The sequence below is a fragment of the Spinacia oleracea genome, chromosome 3, assembly GCF_020520425.1.
Source record: "Spinacia oleracea cultivar Varoflay chromosome 3, BTI_SOV_V1, whole genome shotgun sequence".
NCBI lineage: Eukaryota > Viridiplantae > Streptophyta > Magnoliopsida > Caryophyllales > Amaranthaceae > Spinacia > Spinacia oleracea.
The window spans coordinates 19,280,236-19,303,477 of record NC_079489.1 but is presented as its reverse complement, the minus strand read 5'-3'; the positions used below and the strand labels follow the sequence as shown (position 1 = coordinate 19,303,477).

At 36.8% G+C, this 23,242-nt stretch overlaps 3 protein-coding genes and 1 long non-coding RNA gene across 5 annotated transcripts; 1 reads left to right on the top strand and 3 right to left on the bottom strand.

Annotated features, from left to right (window-relative positions):
• Nucleotides 1-456: 456 nt before the first annotated feature.
• Nucleotides 457-2,165, bottom strand: LOC110788917 (uncharacterized). The gene is made up of 2 exons (XR_002533471.2): nucleotides 1,941-2,165; nucleotides 457-895 (listed from the first exon to the last, which is right to left on the bottom strand). It is a non-coding gene; the product is annotated as an uncharacterized lncRNA (long non-coding RNA).
• A 794-nt stretch (nucleotides 2,166-2,959) lies between these two features.
• Nucleotides 2,960-6,361, top strand: LOC110788922 (2-alkenal reductase (NADP(+)-dependent)). The gene is made up of 5 exons (XM_056839492.1): nucleotides 2,960-3,545; nucleotides 4,604-4,781; nucleotides 5,206-5,372; nucleotides 5,545-5,627; nucleotides 5,749-6,361. Exons 1-5 carry the CDS (start codon nucleotides 3,315-3,317, stop codon nucleotides 6,125-6,127), a joined length of 1,038 nt encoding a protein of 345 aa, XP_056695470.1. The 5' UTR covers nucleotides 2,960-3,314; the 3' UTR covers nucleotides 6,128-6,361.
• Nucleotides 6,362-7,849: 1,488 nt separating this feature from the next.
• Nucleotides 7,850-9,721, bottom strand: LOC110788923 (flavonol sulfotransferase-like). The gene has a single exon (XM_021993553.2). The coding sequence runs from the start codon at nucleotides 9,719-9,721 to the stop codon at nucleotides 8,687-8,689; it is 1,035 nt and encodes a 344-aa protein (XP_021849245.2). The 3' UTR covers nucleotides 7,850-8,686.
• Nucleotides 9,722-10,608: 887 nt separating this feature from the next.
• Nucleotides 10,609-21,950, bottom strand: LOC110788927 (acetolactate synthase small subunit 1, chloroplastic). 2 transcript variants are annotated; one of them, XM_021993558.2, is made up of 13 exons: nucleotides 21,599-21,950; nucleotides 20,005-20,218; nucleotides 19,830-19,913; nucleotides 19,523-19,591; nucleotides 18,698-18,781; nucleotides 18,411-18,566; nucleotides 16,522-16,608; nucleotides 15,226-15,330; nucleotides 15,010-15,132; nucleotides 11,509-11,661; nucleotides 11,167-11,232; nucleotides 10,916-10,995; nucleotides 10,609-10,796 (listed from the first exon to the last, which is right to left on the bottom strand). In XM_021993558.2, the coding sequence occupies exons 1-13, from the start codon at nucleotides 21,835-21,837 to the stop codon at nucleotides 10,793-10,795; spliced, it is 1,464 nt and encodes a 487-aa protein (XP_021849250.1). In that variant the 5' UTR covers nucleotides 21,838-21,950; the 3' UTR covers nucleotides 10,609-10,792. The 2 variants fall into 2 exon arrangements, with proteins under 2 accessions (XP_021849250.1, XP_021849249.1); XM_021993557.2 differs by having other exon boundaries at nucleotides 10,609-10,995; nucleotides 21,599-21,949.
• Nucleotides 21,951-23,242: the final 1,292 nt, after the last annotated feature.

Below are 23,242 nucleotides of genomic sequence, written 5' to 3'. Positions count from 1 at the left end.
TGATTTACATGAAACATATAAGGTGTTGAAATCAGAGCATCTTAAAAGGGCTTGTTCGGTATCGTTTTTTGTTTTCAGTTTTCTGTTTTTTACCAAACAAAAAAATCAAAATATAAAAATCACAAAAAATAGTTTTCCAGTTTTTTGTTGGCAGTTTATAAAATTAACATGTTTATAATAATTAGGGGAAGACTTTTCAATGGCTACAATAAAATGGTAGTCACCATAACTGTATTACATCTCAACCGTTTAAATCTAAAATTTAATCTTATCCGTTTATTTGTTTGACCATAATATTTTAAAAAATGTAAAACAAAAAGAAATTAACTATAAAAAAAACAGTTTTATAATTGTCAAAAAAAACCGTTTCATCATTAAAGCTCAATCATCATACTAGAGACCACCCACAAATGAGGAAGTATTAGCCCATAATATATGGGGCTACAGTACCCAATATAGCATATAATAATAATATTTTATTAAAAAATAAAAATAAATTAGTTTCTTACTAGGCAATAGTATATGACTAGGTAAGAGAAAGAGTGAGTTGGCTATGCAAGATATGGCAAATAGAATACGTATATCATTAGGAATACAAAAGGAATACAACATCAATACGACGTGATTTTCCCCTTCCTTTCTCCAATCTCCCTCCTTTTCTTCAGTTCTTCACCGTGTTCTTCAATCTCAAAAAAACTCCATTGTTCCAAAACCTTCGTACCCAGCTCAAGTTCCCGCGCTCCATCAACCGATTCTCTATTATGATTCCGACAATCAATGAAATAACTTCAAAATGGGCTTAATTCTGATTTGGATTTTCGAGGCATAAATTGGGGAAGAACATCAACCCTAATTTTCTGGTATCGAAGATCTTATTGGAGGCGGTTGGAAGTCCCTGCATATTAACAACAATTAAACACAGGGTAAAAAAATCTGCAAAATGCGCAGAAAATGAGGAACAAAAAAGTTTCATATTGCAGATTTAAGATACTAACAAGATAGTATCCAACTACAAGAAGGATATCAGAATGCAAGGGTAGAATTAAGCAAAAGCTAATTTGCTGAATTGGTACCAATAAAAGTTATATAAGAGAACTTACTCCACCCCCTTCTTTATGGCGCCAAACCAAATTCCCGATTAAAGAAAACATTGGAACTCAAGTATCTTCCTTAAATCATCAACCCCCCCACCTCTAAAACACACACACGTCCAATAGTAATAGAAATTTAAAACATTTTGTAGTAGCTGGAGAGTTGCAGCTACATTTCTTAGCCAGAGAGTTGCAACACACACACAATTTTTCTTTAAGCACTCGAATAATCAAATATTCTACTGGGATACCAAAGAAACAGTACATAGTCTGCTCCCACCCGGAAATGAATCAAGTTCAAGCTCTTGAGTTGCACCAATCAAGGTCTTTATTGGATAAAGATATGCAACTTGAGATATCTCAAAATATTGCAGCAGATATCTCAAAATATTTGATAGAGGATACTTGATTCCTTAGTAATCTGCGCACAATTGCAAACCAAAAATGCAAAATGAATGAAATTAATCAAGGGTTAGGATACCTCCAATCCACTCTTCAATCCCACTCTAAAAACAAGTTACTCCTAACCCTTCCAAAAACGCAATTTGTGCAATTTTCCATCACCAATCAACCAAAAATCATCACAACTATCACCATAATCACAGTATCAAGACTATAAAACATTCAAAATTTCAAATTACACTAAGAAAAACAAAAATGATTCAGAAAATTCCAATCGATAAACAACAATGAAAATATGCGAAACCCTAATATTATGCTTAAAAAATCAGATTTACCAGCTATATGCAGGAAAAAAAAACAAGATTTTCTCTAAAATCACACGAGCTACTATAATGTTGAATCCTAATTAACCCTAGAATTTCTCAAAAATAACTCAATTCCAATTACCTTCGAGCTTTAAAAAATTTCCAGCGATCTTCTTTTTCAAGGGTTTTCTCTCCTCAGAAATCAGCACTGCTAATGTGACGACGTTCTCGGAGCTCGATTCCGGTGGCAGAACAACGGCGAGAATGGCAGTGGAGTTGCAAGTTAATCTGGAGTTTTTTCTCTCTTTACAGAGGACAGTCGTTTTCTCTCTCTTCCTCTTCAGAGTTCAGACCCTTCTGTTGTTTTTTGAAAGGGTATACGTATTCGAAAGTGTATAATATACGTATACAATCATTCCTAGTCACCAAACACTGCCAATCATCCAGTCCCAGTCACCCAGAGTTTAGTGCATATCCCAGTCAGCAAATGTGAATTGTCTAAATTATCCTCTATATTGGGTACTGTATCCCATATACTATATGGCTGTAGACGGCCTCCCCCCAAATCAATGATCATCATGTTTGTGATTAAAACAATCCTGATATAAATATTTGTTTTCATACTCTAAAAACTACCCCTAATTACTCTTGCACAATTGTCGAAATTATTTTTTGAGTTTTATGTTGTTTTTATTGTTCATCTTTCTACTGTGTTCTTATTTTATTTATTTTAAGGATGAGTCTATGGTGTTCTTCTACTGAGTAGAGTATGCAATTTTGTTAACAAGCTACAGAGTAAATATTGTAAAAACCGTATGCACACATTAATGCTTGTAAAAAAAGTCATAGATGGAGGTTCATCTCGTAGATGGAGAGAAAAGAGGAAAAGAAAAGAAATTAGTTTTTACAAGTCAAGTCAATAATAAATGAATGGTGTAGATTTGACACATCTAAATAAATGGTCAAGATTAAAAGTTTACAGTGACTACAAAATTTATGTAGCCATTGTAAAATCATCCTTAATTATGACTACTTTTTAGTTAATAATTCAATCCAAATCATATGATTTATAAAACCAAAAAATCAAAAAATAGAAACTGATAGTGATATTGAAATTGAAATTGAAATTGTCCGTTAGGATTTTTAAGGGATATAGAGAAGGGACCGTCTTTGTCAATTTTTGTTTGTTCTTATTGATATGTACGGAGTACTTCGTATAACCGAGAGCACGGTGCTGTGAGGTGCTCCCGGTCGAGTATACCTAAAACCAGTGGTGAAACTGCCTGATGGCGAGAGAGAAGAATGATAGGTGCAGACCGTGCAGTGGTGGTCAAAGCATCGAGAATTGAAGAGGGGAGGAAAAAGATAGCATGGGGAAGAACCAAAGTAAAACACGAGGAACACCAAATGTTAGCAATACCGATCCGTTCACACTTATTTTCTCTATCCTTTTAAAACCCCAACCCAGACATAATCCCCATTACACATTCAAACGAAATAGCAAAGCAGAACAACAATGGCGGGTGAAGAAGTCAGCAACAAACAAGTCATCTTCAAAGACTACATTGTTGGGTTTCCAAAAGAATCAGACATGGAACTCATAACTTCCAAAATTATCCTGAAAGCTCCAGAAGATTCCAATGGGATTCTTCTTAAGAATCTCTACTTATCGTGTGATCCGTATATGAGGAGTCGTATGACCAAGCATGATCGCCCAAATTATGTTGAATCTTTTCTGCCTGGATCGGTATAATTTGCTTTACTTAATCACTTTATTACCCTTTTCAATTTACTTAATTTAAGTTGGTTAGTTAATTGATTAGTTAGTAGTATTGTTATTTGTTTTGGGTTTATCAAGTCATTTTTTCTTGTATTTAGAGTTTTTGCCGATTTATGTTCTGTGGTTTAGGGTAATTCTGTTTTAAACTCTAATTGAACAAACAAGTTAATCTATAAATGAGATTACTTTTGGGCGTTTCTGCAAAAAATGTAAACGGAGCATATGAGAAATGATTTCCGAAATCGACTTGGTTTTGTAGAAGGGAGTAATTTTCATTGTGCCTGTGTTAATATAGGATTCTGAACGTGCTAAGATGACTACTAATGGTTATGAAATAAATTGTGTTACCTCTTATCTTATCTTTTAAAAAAATGGGTAATGTTAAAAGAATCCTAGGGAAAAATTGTTGAATAATGTGAGACAATTGGTTATGAAATTATGCATCCCTAGATTAAACATCATGATCATGTGAGAGCCTGTCTCTGATTTATGGCAACACCAACACTGATTAATTTAGTGCCTTTTAACGTGATTGTTACTCCGTATGATCATTCTTCTATCATCAATTCATTCACAATTTTATATGATCATTGGCGTTGTCCAGTTTCTTTGTTGGATTACATGAGATCATTAGTACTGTACTTAAACTTCTGACTGCCTTTGTACCTGTGTATGTATAAAAAGACGATTAAATATGTCAACTCAGCAGCTCATGAACATGTTGATATCCCTTTTCTTCTCTTTTTGAAACGGGATTTCAAGGCTTTGTTGTTGTTGTTGTTGTTGTTGTTTAAATGGGAATTTCAAGCAGTTTTATATGATGAGCTATATCCTACCAATGATTCCTTGAACCAAAATAGGGCATGCAACTTGTGAATGTACTGGCAGTCCTACACAACTACACAAGTGCTGAGAAAAAATTCTTACTTTTGACTTTGTAGTTACTAGTTAGAGGAAGCAGTGATAGAGATCTGTTGGTTTGACATGAATGTTGAAATCTGAACTAAGATGTTGAATAATTGCAGCCCATGACAGGGTATGGAATAGCCAAAGTTCTGGATTCCCGGCATCCAAACTTCAAGGCAGGTGACCTTGTTTGGGGAGTTACTGGATGGGAAGAATATAGCCTTATTACATCTCCAGAACTTTGCTTTAAAATTGAGCATACAGATGTGCCTCTTTCCTATTATATTGGGATTCTCGGTAAGCTGCTGTGTGTTGTCTTTTTTTTACTTTTTTTCAGGAACTCTATAAAACTGTGTTTCTAGTTGAAATAGTGTACTAGTCATAAGAGGAAAGTGGATGGATAGAAAAAAGGTCTACTGATTCGTTTTAGGTGTTGGAGCTGTGTCCTGCTTACAAAAAATAGAATTTAGAAGACTAATTACTTCTGTTGAATTCCTAATACCTCTGCTGGATTACTGGATGCTAGTCAAATACTGTGTTCTTTCAGTGGAAGTGCCTAAATAAGATAAACCAGCCAATGAATTCATGAATCCAATATAAAGTGATCTTCTGAATAGCTTTAACTGCAGCTTTCTGATCTCTTATCAACAAATCCAGTGTCTTGTTTAAATAATAATTGAATATCAAGTCGTTTGATATTTTTCGCTTCTGTCATATGTAGGTATGCTTGGCATGACAGCCTATGTTGGTTTGTACGAGATAGGAGCTGCTAAGAAAGGAGATCGTGTCTTTGTCTCTGCTGCGTTTGGTGGTGTTGGGCAACTGGTTGGACAACTTGCAAAATTGAGTGGTTGCTACGTTGTTGGAAGTGCTGGTAGCAAAGAAAAGGTGATTTTCTTACTGCTCTGCTGTTTTACCAGTACATGACATCCTCTCATGCCTTTTAATCTAAGCATCTAGAATTCTTATCGACAAAACAAATTGCACTTGATGTAATTAGAACTTGAAATTATGAACTATCACTTGGTTCTCGCTATTTCTTACAACTTCTCCATGCCAGGTTGATTTGTTAAAAAACAAATTTGGGTATGATGAAGCATTCAATTACAAGGAAGAGGAAGACTTGGATGCCGCCTTGAGGAGGTGAGTACGGAATACATGTATGCTTTGCTAACGTGCCTTAGACCGGATTATTCTTTATTTTATGCAAAACAGGAATGTCTAAATTACAATGGCAGTAAATCTGATACCTTCCTTTGATTAGGTATTTTCCGGAGGGCATAGACATATATTTTGAGAATGTTGGAGGGAAGATGCTTGAGGCTGTTCTATCGAACATGAGACCCCACGGCAGAATCCCAGTTTGCGGAATGATCTCACAGTACAATCTGGAACAACAAGAGGGTGTTCACAATTTGTTCAATCTTATCTCTAAGAGAATCCATATTGAAGGATTCATAGTATTCGATTACCATCATCTGTACCCAAAGTACCTGGATATGATGCTAGCACACATCAGGGAGGGTACAATATCTTATGTTGAAGATGTTGCTCAAGGTTTAGAAAGTGCTCCTTCAGCTTTGGTCGGGATCTTCTCTGGCCGTAATGTTGGGAAGCAACTTGTAGTAGTTGCTCGCGTGTAAGCTTGACTGATGTTGTGTGTTGAGACTTGAGAGTAGCATTGTTTGCTTTCTATTCTTGATAGGTGATTGGCCGATTCTTATGTTTGTATTTCGTATTGGGAAATTCTCATCGGTAATTTTTTTTTTTTTCTTTACACATTTGAATGGGTAATAATAAAATGAAAATTTTCATAATTACCACCTTGTAAAATCCACTTTTTAAAACTTATCACTTTATAAAATTTTATTTATAAATTACCATCTTATAAAACCACAAACCTTCAAAGTTACCACCACTTATCGACATATCGTTGAGTTTTCCGTTAGTGGGGCCCACTTTTTCGTTTTTTTTGTTTTCCTTCTATTTTTTTTCACCATTCTTCCCTCCTTTTTTCTTCATTCTTTGTTCTTCATCTTTGTTCTTCATCTTTCATCCAAAATCAATGATTTACACAACCAAAATTAAATATAACTTTAATCAATCCTTTACACATGTTCTCCAATGTTTTACGGATCAAGTAACATTCGAGTTCACTGTCAAATTCAGATCACATTATTATTCTAATTGCCAAATACTGATTTTTTAGAATTCTACCCCCTCCATAAAAAATTCATTTTAAAGTCGATTTTGGATTCATTCGAATCGGGTCACCAACTATGCGGGTTAAATCGGATATCATGTTTTATCGGGTCTGGTGGATTGCAGTCATTATCGGGTCGGGTGGATTGCAGTCGTTATTAGGTATAATCGGATTTCGGATTGCTATCGGACCGGATGTGGGTTCGGTTCGGTTCGGTTAAGACTAACCGGATACTAATTGGGTTACGGGTCTCCTCGTGTGGTTATCGGATCGGGTTCGGGTCTTTGATTCAAGCGTCAAATCGAAATTCGGATCAATGTCGGATCGGTTCAGATCGATTTCAAGAGTCTCTACTTCTCGGATATATTCGGTTCAGATGTCACGGTCGGTTTTTCGGATCGGGTCACTTTATAACAGTCCTACTAACAATTATGCCTCTAATTTTATATAACGGACCTCTTTTAAATTTTAGCACAGGACCTCCAATTTCTTTGGGCCGGGCCTATGCTCTAAGATAAAGGACGTTAAGGGTGTAGAACTTGTTAAAATGTAAATACCGTGTACTATTATCAACAAAATCAAATACATTAATGCTTCTGTTTTTATGTGTAATAAAGCCAAACCAATAGGACAAAATTAGGCGTTTAGGTAGTGCAATGGCCGGGTGAGATTGGGGAAGAGTATGCTTCAAATGGGTCGGGTTAAGTCATGTTGCTCTTTAAATGGGCCAGGTTAAGTTATGTGGTTTTGTACAGGCTCTTTTCTCGACCCTACCCATTATTATCAAGGCAGATCAATTTGCAAGCTAGTAAGTAGTAACTAAAAGAAGAGTTCGAGGTTCGTAACTTGTGAACTACGTCTTTCATTTTTACGTTTGCTCACATTCATTGCCTTTTAATTTGTCACTTTTATGAACTACGTGTAATACATTCGTTTTCTGTTTTTTTTATTAAAACAACTACAAAGTACCTCTATTTGACAAAATGTTTGAATAGGAGTACATGTGGACGACAACTTAATTACTCCCTTCGTTCCATAATTATAATCATGTTTGACAAAAAATACGAGATTTACGAAAAATGGAATATAGTATATGGAAAAGTAGAATAAAGTACAAATGATGATGAAGTTGGATGGAAAATAAAATATAGCACACGGAAAAGAGAATATAATACATAGAAAATTGGAATATAATACATGTGTGGAGTTTTCAATGCATTTTTAATTAATATAGTACATGAAAAAGTGGGGACCTTAATGGCCAAAATTAGAAACAGGACTATAATTTGGGACATCCGATTTGAAAAACAGGACTATAATTTTGGGACAGAGGGAGTAGTTTTCTCCGGTTGACGTCAGGCAACGTGAAGGCCTTCACGTAGGGATGTCAATGAGGCGGGGCGGATGCGGATGTTGGTGCCTCCATACCCATCCCCACCAAAAAATATTATCCCCATCCCCGCCCCATCACCCATGACGGGTACAAAATCCATCCCCATCCCCGTCCCACCGGGTACAACCTAAAATCCATCCTCGCCCCACCACTTGCCTGGGTATCCATCCCCGCCTTATTCCCGCCCCATCTCCGCGCTATACCCTCCGAGTTTTTTTAATTAGCGGACACCTAACAACATATATAACACTTGATAACTAAATATAACATAGATAATGGAAAAAAAACAAAAAGGTACTCGCACACAAACAAATCCAAACATAAAAAATGTCTTATAATACATCATATTTGTCTTTAATTAAGCTTGAATTAATCTATCTTAATCCACGCAAGTCACCTCGGTTAGTTCACGGGGGCAGGGATGGGGCGGGTCCAACAAATAATCCACGCCCGCCCATCACCCATGGCCGGTACGACTTTTGTACCCATCCCGCCCCATCACCCGCCAAACCTACCCATCCCCACCTACTTGGGACGAATGCGAGGCGGGTCTCCCATAAAACCCGCCCCACTGACATCCCTACCATCACGGCTTCTCCTCAGTCCTCACTGTGAGGATAGCATTTTGAAGGATAAACTAGTACCCTCGAGTTTTTCAAGCATAAGAGAAAGAGTATTCATCCTCTCAACCATAGAAGGTGACAAATGATGTGTCCAATCCCCAACTTCCCCCTTCCTAAAATAACTCTCCTTCTCAAAGTACTTATTAATCACCCCACTTTTGTTAACCTCTAATTCTTTCATATTATTAATGCTACACATCTCTACTATATCATCTATTACACCTTGACTCTCTTCCTTAGTAGAAAACGGCATACCTACAAATTCAGCCAACTTCTTGACATAAAATACTTGATTGTCGTTCAAATCCTCGTACTTGAAGAACAACACCTTATCAGGCCGCTCTAAACTTTGGTTCCAATACCCAACCATGTGCTCAAAAAACGGCCCATGTGGGACCCTCCCCGTATAAAAATCTTCAAAGAACTCCTCCATACTAGGGTGTCGAAAATCCTCTCCTTCCATGTTTTTCATCATTTTTACAGAGAAGTAATACAACGAAACAACCGTGTCCAACGGATTCCGACCGATATACAAAACCCGACACCGGGAAGTCATGATAGACTCAGGAAGAGAGGTGTAAGGTAAGTGGGTATGCAAAAGCCTCGGCGAAGGAAGGTCGTCAAGATGTTGAGGCTGAGGATATTCAAAGGCGTTGCCATAAACATCAACCTCTAACCGATATACGAGCTCGTGAGGGTGATGTTTAAGTAAAGGGGTTTGATCCTTATTTGGGTAGTTAAAACGGTTAACAACAGAAAATAGTAGAGATTTCAACCAAGTGGTGCCGGTTTTGGGGAAGCTAGCGATTATTAAATCGGTGTTTCGAGCACGGAAATGTCGTTGGAATAAAAGGGTGCTCTTAAGGTAGTTTGCTAAAGAGGGATGCCAGAAGCCTTGATAGTTTACTAGTTCAAGTTTGTTGTTCATGATTGTTACTTTTGGAAGGCTTTGCATAAGTTGTTCAACTTCCTCTTCACTCACTTGTTGTATTTCCTTCTTCATTTGATTCTCACTCATTTTGATATTTGGATTTGAATAATTATTTTTCAAGATATGGATTTTAATTAGATGTTATATAGCCAAACTTTGTAATATACTTTACTACTTGTATGTTGTCTCATATGAAGTACGTAGTATTATTACACATGTAACATGTTGCATGCTGATGAATAACACTAGCTAAGTGTTGCGTACGCGTGTTGAGTAAATTGGAGCATGCATGATATCTTATATCTAGCATGCAACGGTTCAACTTGAAGATTGTTATTTGTATTATTTCATGTCATCTTCTTGGACAAATTCATAAACGTACAATTCAAGTACTTACATAACCTTTACTCCCGCGCGTTCTAGAATAAACAACCATGTGTCCGGATACTGATACTGATACGATAAGTTGGCAGGATTTCTAGGTGTACTTGTACATGTGAATACTTTAAAAAAAAAGGAAATTCTAAGTTCCTCTTTTAGGGTCGAAAGTCGGTCCATTCAGCTCATTAATACAGATTACTATTTATGCACGTGTTGTGTGTATGATTCTATATGAAAAGTTAAAAATAAAAATTGAGTATATCATAGAAAACTATTATCGGTGTTTAAATGCCATTTTTTCCCCCTTTGGGGAAAGCCGAGATAATGCATTAATTGAGGAATAAAGTGTTCACGAGTAGAAATCTCCACATGACAATGATTGACTCGCGCTTGTTCTACGTTAAAATGCACTAGTACAGCAAGATGATGTGCACGAAAATGTCATTCCTTTTTACATGAGATTCAAATAAAAGATTTAAATGCACAACTCAAGAACACAAAACAAGACGGCTAATAAGAACTTCAAAACGAGACTCCAAAATCACATCTTCAAACCCACATTTCCTAGCAAGCTTTACAGCAATATTTAGATCTATTCCCTGTTTAAAATGACTTCATAACTGCGAAAGTTTATCTCTTTCTTTTCAGTTTTCGTAGTTTTTTTACCAGTACATTTTCCTATACAGAAACTAAGTTCTTGGGGAACTCACATTAATTTATTCAGCATTTCATACTTTCTTCTACCTGCTAACATCCAAAACAAAATCTCACTGGCCTCTACCTACAGAAACAAAATTGAAATAACGTGTAACCAAAAAAAGTACAAAATTTTTGAAAGCAGAAACAAGATTTTGTTAATCCACCCGGCTTTCTACATTGTAGTCTTGATAGAAATCTTACAAAGGAAAAGAGTATCCACGGAGATATTTTGAGTCCACACCAGACTCTCGAACCAAGGCCACCCTTCCTGTTCGTGCAACCTGTACCATTACAGAATAAGCAATGGAAGTCACATATGAAGTACTATGATTTATTGAACCTAACAGAAGTGCACTGATATAGTTGAAACCCAATTCAGAAAAACATGCAAACAACTAACTATTCGTTACTGTGTATTCTGGCCAATATAGTTCATTATATGGATATCCTACCTCGCAGATACCGAAGGGTTCCAGCAATCTCTGAAGCGCAACCATCTTGTTCAAATCTCCAGTGAGCTATAGTCAGAAGCCCAATAATTAGAACCAGACTCGAAAGTGAATAATAGAACGAAATACACCAAATAAAAACCATAAGATTATTCAAAATGTAATTCATTTTTAGTGCATAAGCTTGTCATGATATAAGATGCAAGTATGCAATGCATCTACTTTGTAAATACGGAGTTATAGACACTTCATGGACCATCCTCTATTGGTTGTCTTTACAAGTTGAGAACATTTTGGAACCAAGAAAAAAAGGCACAGGCAGCAAAATAGCATCCCAGTAGTTACCTCAAGTGTTATTGTATGACTAGATACATCAACAGCTTTAGCTCTAAAAATGCTGGCAATATCAAGAACCTCACGCCGTGCAGTGGTATTCACAGCTACCTTAATCAACATCAACTCCCGCTCAGCAAACGGTAAATGAGTGAAATCTCTAACCTGAATCAGAAACAAAAAGCTCAATCAAGATCTGCATTTCATTAATCACAATGAAAGAATGAGACCAACAGTGATTGTTAAACTCATAGATGTAGCCCATATAGTTGTGAACCAAATTCCAAATAACAGCCCTAGTTTCTATCTAAACAAGTCAATAAGGTTTGCCCATCTCCCTGCTACAATAAGTCTCCTTCTGTCCTTAAACCTTCCATTAAATTAAGGCCCTCTAAGATGTGAAAGAGATAAACAACGCATCACTAAAAAAAAAAATTGTTCTCAGCTTCTTATTAGAAGTTCACGCTGACTGATGTTTTTCCCAATAAACAACCTTGAGATTCTAATGAAAAATCTATTCCTGCAATAGCTAGTGTGAATCAAAATATAGTGGCATGAAGTTTAACAAACACCAGCATACTATATGTATCATACACTAACTATTCTTATTACATAGTATTAACATTTCAATGCTAACTATTTGTAAGTATCGATGTTACTAGCTGACACTTACACTTAGTTTGGATAAGAGGAAATGGATAGAAAGGGAAGGGAAAGGGAGGGGAACAAGCTCCCTTATTTTGATAAAAAGTCGGTGGAAGGAAGGGGAGGGAGGGATTCATGTCCCCTCCCCATTTAATAATTACCATCCCTCCGAAATTGGAGAGATTTGGAGGGAAAATGGAGCTCATTTTCCCCTTTCCTTTCTTTCCCCTTCCCATCCTTTCCATTCTATGTGTCTATTCAAACACCCCGTTAAAGATAGCAATAAATTTGCAAATCGAGATCCTGCATTTCATACATAGTTAAACATAGCATCTACTATACAAAAAAAGTGTGTATAGCTTGAGTCGAAGTTAGGCAAACACAGCATACTGCAAGAGCAATTTTGTACAATTATGGGGAATTTCCCTTCCATAATAAATCATTAGCAAAGAAACTCAGCTAGTCAGCTATGCCAATTAAATATCGCTATTGCTCATCATCTCAAAGTCCTTGTAAGTTGTAAGCCACTCCTTAACAACATCTACAACATGATTCGCCCTCCTCCCACCACCTCTCTCAACAACTAAGAGCTATAGACAGACAAGGGTTGATTATAAGGGGTCGCTTGTTTTGGAAGTTTCAAGAAAGGGAAAGACAGTCAACATTCTCGATTCCCTTATTTGTTGTTTGTTAGGCAATTTTAATGATTCCCTTTACGGCAGTGTCGGGGATACAATGAAGTTATGACTAACGGGACCCTGTGCAGGCTCTCAAAATGAGGCCCTCATTTAATTAAAAACAAAAGGAAAGAAAATAAAAAAAGAACTTGGTAAGAATTGAACCCAAGACCTTGGGTATTACACAATGAAGCCTTAACCACTACCTGAACTTTGTTTTTGTTTATATTTAGGAAACTAGTTACGTTCTACTACATCTGAAATTTGGGGCCCTGTTCCGTCGCTCACCCCGCGCGCCCTCAAAACCACCCCTGCCAAATGGAATCTTCCTAACCCCCACTCCTCTACACCCAACAACCGTACCAACCTTGACCACCACTTTGACTCACCTTGACCACCACTTTGACTCACCTTGACCACCACATAACAGATAACACTACACCACTACCTGAGTCCACCATCCCAGCCACCACTCACCAGTATCATCCAACCTGAAAGTCTGAAACCATCACGCACACACCAGAAACCACCCCCATTCCCTAAACCACTCCTCCCACGCCGGAAACCACCTTCACCCACCCTAGAAACCTAGGTTACCCGGAAATGCGAAAGGAAATGGATAGGGAAAATTCTCAAACGGTAGGAAACAGGGATACATGATTTTTTTTTTTTTAATATTTTCTATTTTTTAGTGACCACTTTTCATACCAAAACATTAATACGCTGTAATTTCTTTCTTTCTTTGTTAAACCAAAAAAAGTTACTCTAAAATATACTAAAATCCGTAGGTAAGAAAGTATTGAAGTTGTGAACAAATAAAAATTGTCACAACTATTTAAAAATGTAAAATCAGATTTCAAATGCTAAAAAGAGAAAAAATTAATAAAAAGCTAATTTGTCCACTCAAAAACCCTTCCAGCTGTCACAAGAGGTTCATACTTTCTTCTTCCTTGCTTCATATTCTTTTTTGTTTCCAGATCTAACCATTTTCATGGTTTCTTCACGGCTTCGCCTCCGTCTTCTGCTTCAATTACATTTGCAATAAGAGGGAAACGGATTTATAAAGCCAAAACTACAATTCTCTTGTTTCTTTATCTCAGAGAATTGAGAAACGGTTCACGAAAGAAGGACATTGTTTGTAGCCGTTTCGGAACGCGTTTCAGAGTTTTGCCTTTCCGAAACAGAAACTCCGAAACGGAAGGCGATTGATTTTGGCCGTTTCCGTGCATCATAGCCGGAAACCACCTCAGCCACCCCAAAAACCCCTGCACCCAACCACTAAATCCATCACCACCCAAGTCTAAATCAATACTACCAGCACTACAAAAACCAACCCAACCACTCAAAAACCCACAACCACTTACCCGCAAAAACTATATCGGGAAAAAAAGAAAAAAGCCCATGGCTTACCACTCTTGTTTCGCTAGGGAGGGCGAGTTGGTGCCTTGGTCGTGATGGTGGTTTTGTTTTGTTTCCCTATTAAAACCCTCACAAACAACATCAAATAGTTGACAGTTTTTCAGTTCTTTCTCTTCGGCTCTTCTATCCCTTTCTTTATCCTTTAGCCTTCCCCTCTTGGAAACCAAAGGGCCCATAATATTGTCTAACTCTCTAAATAAAAGAGGAGTCCATTATTTGGTGTTCTTCATATGCATTCATAATTCGTTTAAGTTATGTGAAGAGTAAGTACTCATATCTGTTCATATGGCAGTGATCCAACTGTTGGCTTGCTTCAGGAATTTACATTAAGAACAACTAACAGGAGCTTGCTTGGCTACTTGCCAATAATTGCGTAAAGGTGATTTGGAAATTGGACTGACCAAGATTTAAACTGAAGACCAAAATAAGCTCAAGTATGCCAGCATAATAACCTCGCAAAAGAAGCTTCATGCGTCAATCTTAGCCTCTCAGCCTCCCTAGGTAACTACAGTACCCATAACTGGACTATTGACAATGAAATGAATGCAAACATATTTTCTAGCACCACTACAAATGCTCTATCCTAGCCTCTAAACCTTCCCTTGCAAGAAACTATCAAACCCATAATTAGAACAATTCATGATGAAAAAGCAACATGCTCTTTTCATGTTCTCAACTGCCAATAATAGCTTAACACAGATAAATTATAGTTTGAAATGTCACAAGAATCCACCAACCAACTAAAGCACGCCAAGTGAATAAGGACCCTCACCTCATGGATATCAACCAGCTTGTAAATTTGCTGCACTAATTTGCCGATTGATTCATCTGTACCAGGAACAACGGTAGTGATGCGAGATAGACCCTCACCTTCCGCATGACCCACAGCTAAACTCTGTTAACAAGCACCAAAAGGAATCAAATAACTACTAGCTTGATTATTCATTGCAAGATAAGATCATCGTGATAGCAAGATTTGACTACAGACCTGAATATTATAACCCCTTCGAGCGAAAACCCCTGTGACAACATTGAGGACCCCAGGTTTGTCATTGACAAGCATCGATAGAGTGTGTGATCGCATCCCACTCGTCTGAGTACATACAGCCAAAAACAAGATCACTCAAGTATCATTATTCACATTCTATTGAGAAGAATCTGGTTACATTACAGCCCACAGCACATTAAAAAAGATAACCAGCAGAAAATAGCAATTCCAAATATCTCTTTTTCTACCTTTCAGTTTTGATTTTCTTCTAAATGATTTTTTACTTACTATTTCATCACAAAAAATATAAAACCTCTTACTTAGGTAGACTTCCATAGCACAAACGGCCTAAGCATAAAATGACACACGAGATTGCATCATCCACCACAATCTGACTATCAGAAAAGTAGTCACCTCATGATATAGCTTTTGTGATAAACTACAAATCATACATATGTACAAATATATGTAAACCGCTAAAAGGTCTTGATGAAATCAGACTGTCATTCTCTGTTTTTTACAGTATGTTCTAACTTTCTAATAGTGAACATGACCGAAGGAAAGAGAAAGGAAAGAGGGTTGGAGGAAGGGAAGAGTGAGCTTCCAACATTGGTAGGATAATGGATCCCACCAACTCCATTCCCTCCCCCTCCCCCCAACCAAGTCAATCCAAACAAGGAAAGATGAATCTCTCACTTTCTCTTCTCTCCCTTTCTATCCAAATACCCCTATCTAAACACACTGTTCCACAGCTTGCTACTAAACTGTTTATGTTATGTTTAACAGAAATTCATTCTTGTTATCTGCAATACATGTAGAAAAAATATTATATAAAATCATCTTTGTGCATAACCTAACACTTCTAACAGATTCTGACCATATCCCATTAACTTTTGGGGGTTTCAAAATATCTCCCTTTTTCTTATATGACATTCAATTAGTCAACTCGAATGCTGGTAGTCAGTGTGGTCCTTTACTTTTGTTGACCCAACCGTTATCCCAAAATCCCCTTTTTACCTTCATCTCTATACATTCTTTTTCAGTTACACGTCCATTTTACTCAAGTCATTCAATATAGTTCAGGACGCCATTCATTTCTCTGCAATTTAAATGCCAAACTAGCTGAAAGTGAAGCATATCCTTGGGGAGGAGGGTTTGCTCAAGATGTAAGTCAAATTTTCATGAGAAAAACGTTACTAATGCATCAACTATAAAACTCAAGCGACCTGAAATCATAAAAGCAAGCAATAGAAATGGACAACAATCTTTCTGGGAAATAAAAAGAAGGTTGCTTACATCTTCATCATTCAAAACACCCCAATGAGCATCAAGGACTTGAGGAACTGTGAAACCATCAAAAGGTTCAACAGGATAAACATCACCCTGGAAACAGAAGTATATATTCCATCAAATCAATCGACTTTCACCATAACATTTGTTGAGAGCCAATGAGAAAAGAAAACAGAGATCTTTTCAGTACAACACAACCACAACAATGACGCAAATAACCATCATCAAAGGAGTTTACAGAGGTCAAACATGCAGCCTATTCCGTGAAAAGCATAGACTGGCAAGGAGCTAGGCTATTTCCAGAAACATACAAAAGGGGAATATAGTATAAGAAGTTCCAAGCAGCAACGCCTAGCAGTTAAATTACAAAATGAAGCAAGATATTTAGGCCAGAGGAGGGGAATATTTTATGTAATACAACTATTAAACAAAATATATTATCCCAATGATAAGCATCACCCTGCAGCAATTATGTTTCCCATAACTTTTGGAAGTACACATTACAGTCATAAAGTTTCATTATATAGCTGGAAGATAGTTTCTTTGGCACGGAACAGTTTTGTACATGATTCAGCGGCCTTTTTTATTTCAATATAAGCAAGCAATTAATGCTAGAACGCACCACCACATTAAGTGGCAGTTACTAAGGATTCCCTTAAGAGTTGCATCATATGGATTTGTAGTTAAAGAATAAGGATTTGCATTAAGACATGTGCAAAGCAACAAGAGTGTTACTTTCTCAGTTGCGTCTGCTGTGCCTGGTGTCTAATTAAGAGTGTTACTTTCTCAGTTGTGTCTGCTTTGCCGGGTGTCTAATAGACAGGCATAGGCCTACAAGGAAGACTCAGTATTAAATTTTAATTCTTTTGGTTAACCACCAATTCTCAAGTAGTTCTCAGCATTTTGATAAAACGTTTTTTGGACAAGTCAACAAGATGCTCAGCTTTGAAATAAGGATGGATTTATTATGTTTGCAACACCTCTTTCAAAATGAGAACCACGCAATATTGTCCATACAAGTCAAGGAGATTCCCTGTTATTTTAAACATATTAAGAAAAAGCATGACATCATTTGGGTCAGTATATTAAAAAGTGCATCCCATGCACTAAAGCAGAAGGCTCAAAGGATGACCACCACTAGCAACGAGAATGGCCATCTCGAGGCCTTTAAGCAAAAGAGGCATGCTTAAGGAGTCTGGACACCACCTGCCTAAAATACTGTCTTATCAAGTATATGGTTCTATGATAAATACAATGATTGTTATAAATAGTTGTCATATTGAATATATATTTTAAGATTATCTTTCTTGTTTCATGTAGGTGTTCATCTTCACATTCGCACCTTATGCTTAAATTCTAGGACCCTCATCGCCTTAACACCTCATGGCTTTTTAAATATTGGTCTGATCCATAATTTCAGATTAAAAGGAACACGGGAAATCCACTTCAAATATCTGGATACTTCAAAAACTCGGTTGTCCCCATCAGAAATTTAAAGTTAAAGCTATACGTTCTTCCCTTTGGTAGGAGGATACTTTTCTCCATACTATATGTTTGTTCTATCTTTCTTACTCCCTCCATTTTAAAGTGATTATCTTACTTCCCTCAATATGGATGAAAGTCAAGTAGTCAACTAGCACTCCAAACTGGAAGCATTCCTGTTTCCTCTTGGAATTCCACTCCTCAATTTGGATAATTTGTTCTAAATGAAATCGTCCGTAAGGGGGACGATTCTCTAAATAACAAGCAGGCAACAACTCATTGTAGGATTTTAGACACATTGTCCTGGCAAGGATAACATTAGTAATTTCAATAAAAGAGAAACTGCATACAAATGAATTGCAATCAGTTGTCTGATATGAGAGGTGACAGCGATGAACAGCAAGAAAACACACCTCCACGGATAGGTTTGGTGATCCATCATCAGGTGCTTGTCTTGAAACTCCAGAAAGAGCGTCTACTGACATAGCTTCTTCAAGATCAGGATAAGAAGCGGCAGAAAAACGCCAGAAAGGAGCAGACTCTCCCAACTTTTCCCTTCTAAGAGCAATCTATTAAAAAGTAAATTAACATCATGTCGAATAATACTAAAAACATAGTCCAAGAAAAAGATACAAAAATTTTCTAGCTATGACAGTTATTTATGATATGCAATGTGAAAGCTGAAAGGATCAAACTAAACCTTTCCAGTACGAGCAATCTCTTTAATTCCGAACTTGCCAAGATTTCTTAGCACTGCAACCAACTTGCCTGGATCCCCAGTGACCTGCATTATCGACTTGCTAAGTGAAATGATTTTGTGGAACATATGATCACAAAAGATAGCTCAAAGGTCAGGTTACCAAGAGCTAGAAAACCAATTATGATCTTATATTTCAAAATTAGGATATCATAACACAATTTTGAAACCATAACAGGATGTACAAGAAGCATCAGATGCAGATTCCTGTTCCTCTACTTTATGACACCACAAACAGAAAGAAAAACAACAACGAATGCAGCCAGAAGGCCCACACCTGATATCCTGACAAGTAGAGATGCCAGCTTATTGCACCACATACTGTTAATCTGTTATCGAATTAAAAAGTTCTATATGATGTGATAATGAAACCTCAAAAGGCAACGCAGTTCTTAGATAATCTTTTTAGTTTTCAACATTTTACCTGTCAGGGTCTCATACCATTATCATACAAGCATATATGAATGACTCAAGCGACATTCATTTATCCAAAAGGTAAGAGTAAAATAAAATGATTACAACCTCTAAACCTATTTACAGATTCACTGTAAATAGAACAGTTCTTGTGTGTGTGTGTGGGGGGGGGGGGGGGGGAATGATTTATCATGCTCCCTTTCCCAAAAAAAAAGTCAACATTAGACAAATGCAGCAAACCGGTGAAAATTGCAAATGAAGCATTTAATCCATATGAGATCCTTGGACATCTTAAAAAAACTAATATACATAGTTACGACAATTAACTTGCTTGCATAATATTTCAGTTGTTACCTCAATCGTGAGATTCTCTTCCGATATGTCCACAATTTTGGCGCGGAAGATGTCCACCAACCACATCAACTGCAGTAATAAAACGAAAGAAACAAAAAAATGATTTACTGAGAACAAATGAGTAAAAGAAGTAGTCAATTGCAAAATTATGCAGTACATTCCACTAAGAAAAAATACTGACAGCAAATAAGCCAGTAGTCGCCCCAAAAATCTTAGCAAGAACTAATCACTGTCACCTGTAGTCTAACAAAATGCACTACTTTGCTTAGTTGGACACTGAAACATATACAAAGTACGAAGTTCGTACCTCAGCACGGTTACTCTGGTTGGCTCTGACTTTCACAAGCATTAATTCACGTTCTACTTGAGGCTCCTTGGATATATCTTCAACCTAAATGTAAAAGATGGTCTTCAGAACAGATTCATTCTAGAAATTTGGAAACATGGATGCCACACTATTCATCATCCGAAAGAAAGACAACCTTTAAAACATTCACAAGCTTCTGAAGCTGTTCCATCACTTGCCGCAACACATTGTCTGTTCCAGTGACAACAACAGTGAAGAGAGCTTTGTCTTTGTTCAACCCAACAGCAAGGGATTCAATATTATACCCTCTTCTAGCAAAGACTCCTGCTATTCGATTTATCATTCCACTTTCATCCCCAACAAATACCGATATTGTGTGCCTCCTCGCCCTTAGAAAAATACAAAACAGTGATTAGTGTTTATCATTTCTAAAAGCAAGTCAGTTGGCATACAGTATTACGCAGTAAATGTGCAAAAGTCACATACCACAATCTGATGATGCTGTATTTCTACAAGAAACACTACAGCCTTTAAAAGGCAGATAACAAAGCCTTTGAATCATTAAGAAGGGCACAGAACAAAAAGAAAACTAATGACCAACTATATCACGCTTGATCAATATGTAGATAACATATGAACTATCAGAAATTACCTCCAAATTCATTCATTTCCTCACATCGAATTCGAGACTAGGTACTATCAAACCCCATATACTAGCAAGGGGATCACTCTATTGCAGAGTGCCTCCAAGTCATTGAAAGGCAAAGAGTTCTTCTCAGTAATTACAAGATCGTGAATCACAACACAGCCCGCTTGGCACTAAATCTCTACAAAGTTGCTGGTGCTAGTTTGTATACGAGTTCCAAAATTCTATAAGGGGACGTTTGGCTTGCAGAGTGGTATGGGGTTGGAATCGGGGATGAAACACGAATTTTATGGGGTTTTAACTTTATTCCTAATTCCATGTGTATGGTTCTTTCCGGGAATGGGTATTTTTGTTTTTTTTGATACCTGAAGGTATGATATGAGTCATACACACCACCTCCCTTAGGTTTCTAAACCTCATACTTTGTGAGTTTGAGGTATACGTTTAGAAATAAAAAAATTCTCAAACAAACACTAAGTATTGGTTTTTCCCATTTCAAAACGATAGCTCATTCCAAAAGTAAGCGAACCAAACACCCCTTAATAGTGTATTTCTCTTAATTTTTATGTGACTGAAACCCCAAATCTTAAACCAAGTATTCCTTCACTAGTATCCTTGATTTCTTTGTTGCTATTAAGAAATTTAACAGGATATATTCAGTGATCAGATTGATATCTTAACCTGTGTTGCTCCGAATCAGATAGAAGGGTCAGACATATATCAAAGGGTCAAAACTCTAAAGTGACCAATTTATGAAACTTTCAGGAATTTGGTCCAAAATAAAGTATCCAAGTGTAATACATACCCATGTCAGAGTGTACTTCAGGTGAACTGAAAAGTCGGATTAACATAGACCTCAACAATGTCAATCTTCTCATACCCAAATCAAGCAAAACCTTATACTTCGTATCTTTAATCAGCTAATTTTCCATTGACCAAATGAACTTTACACGATTATAATCACAAATTTTTAACTCCACAATAACGTGATTTATCATTCTCAATTCATTATAAATGCACTAGACGATGATGAACAAAATGGATAATACAGTAGAAATCAAAACAAAAAAAAAATCCAAATTAAAACACTGGTTTACAAAAAATCAAAGAAATAAAAACATACGGTGATCGAGGGGAGGGAGAAGACCCATTGAAAGAAAAATTACTCTCACCGCCCTTCTGATCAACATTGGTTGCAGATACTACCATTTTATTAAACTCCAAATTCTTCCATTTTCTTGGATTATAGCCCAAATTATGGGGTTTCGAAGAGAAAGCCTGGGAAATCAAACATTTCTTGCTCAACCCAGATTTTAAAGAGCAAGTTAAACTCGTTGAAGGGTGAGTTGACATGGCCGCCATTGTTGAAAGCTTGAAGAACAGCTTTTCGAGTTAATAGTTAATGGTGGAAATTTCGGAAGTTTTGAAGAAAATTGGGTTTTTTCAGGGGTTTTGGACTATTACCTGTTTATTGGATGGTACGGAGTAGTTTAATTCGAATTGAAAAAGTACAAGTTTACAACTCCACAATTGAAGCCCAATCTCATTATTAAAATAAAATAAAAAAGGCCCAAGTTGGATTATCACCTGATTGAAGCCCAAGTTGAAAAAAATAAAAAAAAGTTTGTTTTACAACTATTTTGAGCATTTTTGTTGGGTAAAATTTCAAAAAGTAACTCTTTTTTTTCACCTCACTTTGTGAGCTAGTACCTTCATTTTCAGTTTTGTCAAATAGTACCTTGAATTAAAAACATGTTTAGAAATAGTACCTTGTTGCAACATTCCGGCAAAAATCACAATTTTCCGGCCATTGATTCAACCTTCCCTCCAAAAAAATGTGCGTGCGTAACGAACCTAGCCAATAATCGCGCGCCTATGTTAACTTCTTATAAGAACAACATAACAACAACCCTTAGACAAGAATTTTAAAAAGAAGAGAAGACATAGAAGTTAATGAGAAGAAGAAAGGGCGTTGGAATTACTTTGAATTTGGTAATATGATGAGCGTGTGTGAACACACGATAATTTCCCTCTAAAATTGTAGGAACAGCTGTAGACACCTACTTTTGTCCCCATTCCCGAAAAGTAAGGTTTGATGATGAGAACATAAATCTCCACTTGGCAACGCATCTCCTATAAAATAACGAATCTCAATCACCCTTTTCATTTCACCCGAAACCTGCTATTTATAGAAACCTGCTATTTATGGAAACCTTCTAAAAATAGTAACTACCGTAATGGGTAGTTGTTAAAAGTGGCAAGTCATAAAAGATAGAAACCTGTCAGAATTAGGTGTTGCACTCCAACATAAATCCTAAATGAGATAGAAGTTGCGAGAGAATCCTATTCCTAATACGATTCGAAAATAAGAGTTACGTATTAAATTAAAATCCTAACGAGCCTAGAGTTCGTAACGGGCCCAGACGCATTCTGTAGACACCTACTTTTGTCCCCATTCCCGAAAGGGAAAGGTTCGATGATGAAAACACAAATCTCCACTTGACAACGCATCTCCTTAAAATAAACGAATCTCAATTCCCCTTTTCATTTCACCCGATACCTGATATTTATATAAAACTGCTATTTTTGGAAACCTGCTAAAATAGTAACTGCCGTAAAAGGTAGCTTCTAAAAGTGGCAAATCATAAAGGATAGAAACCTGTCAGAATTAGGTGTTGCATTCCAACATAAATCCTAAATGAGATAGAAAACTGCGAGAATCCTATTCCTAATATGATTCGGAAATAAGAGTTACGTATTAATTAAA